The following is a 7,742-nucleotide window of genomic DNA, read 5'->3' as shown; positions in this document are numbered from 1 at the left end:
TTCAATAGAAACATTGCAGCTTTAACACACAGTATGACGGTGGTTGGCTTTTTGCTGCCTCAACAGCAGACATGGGTCAAAATGTTATAACGGAGCAGGGAGAAACATGGTGTAATGCCTAATGCAGCCAACTGAATCATCCTTGACTAAATTAGACGTGTTTGTACCAAACTATGGAATCAAACATGTCACGTCAGATGTCTGAGAATTGAAAAACAACGCATTAAATTGACCAAAATTAGAATTTATTGAAGGGCGGGTGTTATTAATTATGCTGCAGGAAAAAGCGATATGTAAGAGATTTGATTCCAACGAGCATCATACTTGGTATCTCTTTAATGAGAAATTAATTTGAACAAATGAAAACAGAACCAGGCTTTTATGTTATCAACATATCTACATTTAATACAGTTTCTCAAGCTCTATAGGATTTCTCAAGAGAAAAAAAAAAAAGAACCTTATATAGTAAAGAAATAAAATCTGAGATACATAAGCAAATTATTTACACTGCCTGCACCTCAACACAACCCACCGACAGGCCTAACTCACCACGGACACACATTCAGCAGAACAACCTGTAAACTAAGAGGATGGGACTGAGGTATGGACGAGATCAAGATGGTCGTAACTCTTCCAGCATGTCTAACACAGAGGGGTTGGTACAGCAAATCTTAACATGATTTTCACCAACTTAAAGAGTTAGTGTCACACCGACGACTGGTTCACATGAGCCGATGCAACCATCGGCTTTTACAAATGGGACACTGGGAGGAGAAGGTGCATCGAATTAACAGCAAAAAAAGGCGAAGGAAGTGACAGCCACCCTATTCTGTTTTTGCAAAAAGAAAATGAAAATTCACTTCATGCATGAGGAAAGCAGCCACACACACATTCCAGGCACACAGCACAAGCCAAACACAACGTCCGAGCACAGGATTTTTGTTCTTATGAACGACACAGACAGCACAGACCATTCTTTGACGCAGATTTGAGCTTCAGCCCCGAACAGCTCACGTCATCTATCGAAATTCAAACACTTTCAACAATTATCCAGCAACGTTTTTTTTTTTCATCTTCGTATGCAGCAGTCATTTCCATTGTCCATTTCAAGGCTCTTTTTTCATATGGAAACCTTACTTTGTCCTGGTAAGAAACATCTTGAATTACTGTAGGTCAAACCTATAGAGTAAACTTTGCATACATTCAACTTAGTTCAATTGTCTGTAATGGGGGTTTGATGATTGAAAAAAAAAAAAAAAAAAGAAAAAGATGTATGGAAAGTCTTACAGTATGGCGACATGGAGCGCCACAGTCATGCCAAATAACTCACAAAGGGTTAAAATACTCAGTGACAAACTAACCATTGACTAATAATTAAATTTTCGTTGTGTAAAACTTGCATACAAACGAGTCACCCTTGTTGAGATTAGAGTTTTGGCATTTCAGTAACCACTTCGGCAAATGCTCCGTTCTTAAAAGAAAAGGAAAAAACATCTATGAAATACAGGAGTAAACGCCAAATAAAAGGCCAATGTTTGAATTAATTCTGCCACCAAAGTGTAACTGTTTGTAAATTGGTGGGTTCTTTGAAACACTGGTGTGCAATGCTGATGCTTACCAAGGATTGTGGCACTCAGAGAAAGAGAGGGACAGAGGGGGAGCAGGAGGAGACCTGAGAACATGGCCCCTTGTTTTGTGTAGAAAGGAGTCAGGCTTGTAATACTAGAAACAGCATGACGGGGAGGAAAGGAGAAAGTGTATAGAATATCTGAATGGAAAGGGGCTTTTAAAGGGAGCAGCAGGCCATGACCGCCGAGCCTAAGAGAGTCAGAGCAGGATGTTTTACAGCAAAGATAAAATTTGAGGAGGAGAAGGGGGAGGAGAAGGAGGAAGAGGAGGATGAGGAGGAGGGAAGGCAGAGCAAGATGTATGGCTCCCATCTGGTAGTCCATCGCGTGGCTTTTCCTGCTTGTGTAAAGTTTATGTCGAGGCAAGGGGTGATTCTCTAAAGTCTCGAGTTGTCCAGGCTTTGTGTGGAGTTTCGGGGCATTATGAGAAAAATGGGAGGGGGGAGGGGGGGGGTCACTTCAGTAGTCCTCCACCCAGCCGTTCTCCTGGATAAAGGCATCGATGACTTCCTTCATGGCCAGGTTAGGGATCAGCTGGTCCTGGGTCAGAGGACTCCTTGTGACAGGGTCAAAATGACCCACTCGCTATAGGGAGAGCAAGTTAAAGTGTTAGCATAAGTAGCAGAGTCTCATAAATAATATAAAGTCCTAAGAGATCATTCTTTGTATTTTGGGACAATCAAACAATATGATCATGTGTTTTCTTTGGTTTAATTTAAGAGATGTGTGGTTTTTTTCCAACATGCTGCAGGTGAAATAGGGTTAGTAAACAAATACCATATGGACTCACAATAATTGAGTCCGGCTCTGGCCCTGGTTTTCTGTGCACACCCGTCTGAGCCCGAGGATAAAATAAGCCCAGATGACGTGACCAATCCCAACCCAAAACCAAACAATGTGTCAAAATGTTTGTCCTGGATTCAAAAGTTTATCTGGGTCTGATGAAAATGCAACCTCCTTAATAGAAGTAATATTTATGGTTTTATTGAGTGCAGTGTTTTTAAACAAAGTACCAAAAGAGCTGACAGATCAACTGCAGCTAGTATTACTGATTATTATAACAGTTTATTTGGTTGTTTATTTTAAAATACATGAATTTCTGAGCATCATGTTCCTGTGTTTCGCCTCAAGAAACTGAAATCGGCAGTGATAAGGAAAGTAGCTGTTGTTTTACCTGTAGGTGCTCTTCAATGTCCTTGCGATCGTAGGTGATTCCACTGGGTGTGATGCAGGGCTCTCTCATCAGCTCAAAGCTGATCTTCCCACACAGGTAATCTGGGATCTCCCGCTTCTGAACGAACAACAAAACACAGCAAGAGTCACGCCGATGTAATAATGCTATACGATACATGATCCTGTCTTTCACTGCTCTAACAGCGATCATTACAGTTTAATGACAGACTACTGCCTCGCAATCAACTCCACATTAAGGTTTGTTCTTCTCCTAGACAAAAATCTGCCACTCCACGATTGGATTAAACGCTTCAGTAAAAGAAACACTGCTCATACTAAAAATATCATCAAACTGTTAAAGGCACATATATTAGAATAATGACAGTATTTGTCTTTCATCTGTATTTTCCAGCTCTACGCTTAATCGTTGCTCTCTCAAGTCTTCTAACACATACAGAAGAGAAGCAACAACTACCTGAGTCGTGTCGACATATATCTATAAAATGTATGATTTATCACTACAAGACTGGAGAACCGGTTACTGCAGGAACAGCTTCGAGTGGAAATTAAAAACACACAGTAGCGTCCTTCTATAGTATGGGTGCAGATGTAGTGTCGAGAGTAGTGTGAAGCTTGAATGTATGACAAGGGGAAAATCCAGGGAGAATGTTCACACAAAGCGAAACAGATCATAAAGGTGTATGCAATTCTGAACGTGCATGCGTGTCTATTTCTGTTGTTGCTATGTCAACGATCAGAGGAGATGGTGTGAAGTACAGTAGGTGTACTGTGAGCAAACATGCATTTGTGCGTTTGATGTGATCAAAACGTGCCTTGTAATGGACTGGTGACATGTGCAGGATGTTAACTGGCATTTTTTGCCAAATGCATGATGAGATATCCTGAATGACTGAGTGAATAAATACAATTTGAAAGAATAAAATTTCAATCCTTACTTTTCTTTTCTCATCCACTTGAGAGAAGAGCTCTTCCATGTCCATTAGATACTTGTCCTAAGCAGGTCACATTTCATATTCATAAAAATGTGAGTGCATAAGGAAGGTTTACCCAAAAGCATCACAGCCAAGTTAAATCCACAAACGTATTCATAAACATACATTTTTTGATGCAATCTTGGCCGCATCGCCCTCATTTTGATTGTCGTCCTGTTTTTCATTGTATTCTTCTTGTTCTCTGCACAAAAGCAAAGTTATAAAAAAATTACACCCCCGTCCTCAACAAAATAATCACCACTGATTAATTTCAGTGAGTAGCAGTAATCGCCAGGAGCTCATAATCAGACACCAATAATTACAATGCTGGATATCTGACTGCTACCCTCCTCCCCAGCCTCACCTTTCCTTCTCAGCCAGTATGAGCTTGGTCAAGTAAGCATGCAACTCGTTCTCCTGGTTGATGCGCTTCTCCTCAATGCTGTTCCAGCGTTTCTTCTTTGCAATGCGCAAGGCACTGGGGATGTCGTCTCCAAAATTCAGCCTCTGTTCTTTGGCCAGGTTATAAGCTGTCAAGGAGAAACAGGCATTACAGCAACAGTGGGCTTTTTCCTTGAGATTCCTCTTTGTTATCTCTAGTGAATAGATGACAAGTCAGTAATACATATAGAAAACCATTTCTATATGTATCAATATAGAATATTATAATTACAAGGATAGAAACCCTGACAAAGCTTAATACAATACCCCCCTGCAGACTTGATTTACGAGTAACTGTATAATCAATTGGATTATGACAATCAACAAAGATTATATCAGCTTATGCTAGAGTCGGCACAACAGCAGAAATGCAAGAAAGTGACGTAGCATTGAAGTAAACTTATGAACTTGAACATAAATGAGGAAGTACAATAGTAAAACATGAGCAAGCTGGTTTCACACCCTATTGCAACTGTATGAAAAGATGCATCGCGCTTTAGGAGGCTGTTATTACCTCTCTGCAGGTTACCAATGGCTTCATCATAGTTCTCCAGCTCTAGGTGACACTGGCCCAGGAAGAAGTGGGCCTTGACCGACTGGCTGTCCAGCTCCAGAGCGTGCTTACAATCTGCCAGAGCCTTGTCATGCTGCTGCAGCTTCACGTGGCAGAGAGCCCTGTTGGTGTAGTACACTGCCACGGATGGATTCCGGTTCTAGGAGACAGGAAAATGCAGATGCTTTGAAATCATAGCACTAGGCATTCAGAGGCAAAATCACCCATTTGTTTTGTCTACGAAAAAAGGACGTTGCAATGCTTTAATGTATTTTCATGAAGAAAGAGTCAATTCATTGTGATGCTCTTTCTTCTACGATGACAATTACTCACGATAGCTTTGCTGTAGCAGGTAGCAGCCTCCTGGTACTTGCGGCAGAGGAACAGCCGGTTCCCCTGCTCTTTCAGCTCCTGAGCGGTGGAACTCTTCTCCGGGCTGCCGGCCATTTTCTCCGCCGGCTCCGCGGGGCCCGCCTCGCCCTGCTTCCCAATCCTGTTCCCCGTCTCTTCGGCTGACTAACCGACTGGTCCAAGAATGCCCTGTCCCTCCTGGATTTCACACACTACACCGGAGACACAGTCCATGTAATGTCAGTGTCCACATTCACAGGCGAGCCGCTGCTGCAGTGCGCCTGCGGTGGGCGTCTTGGGGCGAGATTGTGTGCAGCTCTCGATGCCACTCAGACGGGCATCCGTTCAATGTGCTGACGGTGCTCACCGCTGAGCAACACGGTGAGGTGGGCAGAGCAATTAACTATTCATGTGATGGACGTCGCTGGTGAATGCACGAGGAGCGCAGATAGCTTACATCCCCGAACAGCTCACCCTGCCTCCCTTTCGCCCTGTAATGCTACACCACAGGCACCCAATGGAAGCTAAAGGTTGTGAACAAGCAACACTAAATATAAACACACACATTTATATGTGATCGACTGTAGTAGCGAGCACAAAAACACGACTGACAACGCCGTTAACCTCAGCTAACATCAAACGAGAGATCGGTTCTCAGCCGGTAGCTAGTTAGCTGAGCTAGCACGTTGAGCTACATTGACGATAAACGCTTCGCCGGGCAGGACGCTAATAAGCATAATATCAACCCACTATTCCGTCACACGTGTATAAATGCAACCTGTAGCTGGTTACAAAGTGGAGCTATAACTGACCAGAGTAAAATATTTGAGGGATTTATCTCAACGTTTACCTCAACGCCGCTAGGCAACCAACAAACACAGAGTGGCTAACGCTAGGTTAGCTTGTGTGCTACCCAGCCAAAACTGGCTTCCATTTTCGCAGTTAGCCGGTAAGTGAGTGTTTTGTTGTAAGGTTCACGGTGTCCAGTTCTTACCTGACAGATGAGCTATTACATGCGGGTGGACTGGATCGTAAATATTCTCATATCAAAGCTGAACAAATTATTTCTTTCCTCCGAACGAGCTGTCATGACAGGTTGTTGTTATGCTGACGTCAAACGTTTACGCGACCTTTACGGAAGCCGATAGGACTTTATTTTATTGTTTGACATTATTATGCACTAAATATAATAATTCCTAGAATATTCAAAGCGTTGTCAATAAAAACTACTATTTAGGAGTCATCCTGCATAAATGTACCTGTACTCGAAAAAAATTTAAAAAAAAATTAATATAAAAAAAATAAAAAAATATATTTTTTATAAAATTAAATTAAATTAAATAAAATAAAACAAAATAAAAAACTGCGCGCGCAGAAGCCTACTGCGCACAATCTGCGCAGAAGCCCTTGGCAGATTCTTTTTTTTTTTTTTTTTTTTATTTAATCTAATTTAAATTAATTTTTTTTTATTTCATTAATTTAAATAGTGTAAGAGATTTTGCAATTAATAATTGATTGAAAGCACTGCCAATTTTAAGAATATTGATGGCATGAAAATGGGAGAGAGTGGGAATTAAACCTGGGATGATGTGTTCGGAGAGCAACCAATTTACCAACTAGGCCACTCCGCCTGCTGATTATCAAGCAGAACTAAGCATCCTAAGACGATGGACAAATTATCGTGTGTGTGTGTGTCCATGTGTGTCCCTGTCATTCTATGCTGCTTTTGATACACACTTCAGAGAAAATATTTTCTACTTTTCTACATATATTTGACAGCCATACTTAAAAGTTACTTTTATATTTTTGGATTTTAGATACTGGATGATTTAAGATGCTTTAAAAACCTATTGTTAGAGAATAAGCCAGTAGTTTCCAGCATTGACTTCTGACGCCTTTCAAGAATCACAGTCTGTTTCCATGTGATGTCCTGAGGCTGCCCCCTGCTGGTTGCTGGGTTCCTCTGCACTCCAGCTGTTGTCCTGAATGAGCTTTGCTAATGAAAGAATACTGCATATTCATATGCACGTATGCGTTGAGAGCACAGCATCCTGTCTTAAATGTTATTACCAACACCTCTCCTTTGGTACTCTGTGTGCAACAAGCATACTGTGTCAGGGTGAACATTTAAATTAATTCCACTGCATACAGTCCTTCAAAGTCGAACACAACACAATATGGATGATGGGTACACAGTTGTAGCGATGGTACATACTTGTGTATTCAAAACAAATGAGCTGTTAAAAGACCTACCTCTCAGTAACCGTCAAGTAGATAAACAACGATAAACCATTAATATTAGAAGAAGATAATTTCCTTCTCAAACAGAGAGACTATCTCTGTTTACACCTTAATCCTTATATAGCTTAAAAACCCAAAGCAAAAAATTAAATCATTTCAACATGCATCAGTAGAAATTCAATTATCTGAAATAGTTTTAATAAAACATGCACTTGTCAAAGTGTAGGTGTGCTATGTCTTGAAAAACTGCTTTGAATTCCTATCACTTCTCTGTGCACATTAACTAACTTTCTGGAGGACAAGTATGAATTATGAAATGGAGAATGGATTTATAAAAAATAACTGTACCTGTGTAACAGTGTA

General features: G+C 41.0%; 1 protein-coding gene across 2 annotated transcripts; it reads right to left on the bottom strand.

The window, feature by feature from the left end:
- Positions 1–320: 320 nt before the first annotated feature.
- stub1 (STIP1 homology and U-Box containing protein 1) lies at positions 321–6,261 on the bottom strand. Of its 2 annotated transcripts, XR_009924818.1 has the most exons (9): positions 6,133–6,261; positions 5,121–5,350; positions 4,749–4,947; positions 4,158–4,323; positions 3,920–3,995; positions 3,758–3,814; positions 2,803–2,919; positions 1,619–2,213; positions 321–1,471 (listed from the first exon to the last, which is right to left on the bottom strand). XR_009924818.1 is itself a non-coding variant. In XM_062414217.1 (8 exons), exons 2-8 carry the CDS (start codon positions 5,232–5,234, stop codon positions 2,088–2,090), a joined length of 855 nt encoding a protein of 284 aa, XP_062270201.1. In that variant the 5' UTR covers positions 5,235–5,350; positions 6,133–6,261; the 3' UTR covers positions 321–2,087. The 2 variants fall into 2 exon arrangements, 1 of the variants encoding a protein (XP_062270201.1); XM_062414217.1 differs by having other exon boundaries at positions 321–2,213.
- Positions 6,262–7,742: the final 1,481 nt, after the last annotated feature.

The sequence above is a fragment of the Platichthys flesus genome, chromosome 20 (genome assembly GCF_949316205.1).
Source record: "Platichthys flesus chromosome 20, fPlaFle2.1, whole genome shotgun sequence".
Classification (NCBI taxonomy): domain Eukaryota; kingdom Metazoa; phylum Chordata; class Actinopteri; order Pleuronectiformes; family Pleuronectidae; genus Platichthys; species Platichthys flesus.
This window is presented reverse-complemented; position numbering and strand designations above follow the sequence as displayed.

What these genes read in the sequence shown, in the direction of transcription:
- stub1 (XM_062414217.1), bottom strand. Translation starts at nt 5,234, where the DNA reads ATGGCCGGCAGCCCGGAGAAGAGTTCCACCGCTCAGGAGCTGAAAGAG. An exon ending in ATACTGGCTGAGAAGGAAAG is followed by an intron (nt 3,996 to 4,157) that starts GTGAGGCTGGGG and finishes GCTTTTGTGCAG; the next exon opens with AGAACAAGAAGAATACAATG. An exon ending in AAGTGGATGAGAAAAGAAAA is followed by an intron (nt 2,920 to 3,757) that starts GTAAGGATTGAA and finishes TTGTTCGTTCAG; the next exon opens with AAGCGGGAGATCCCAGATTA.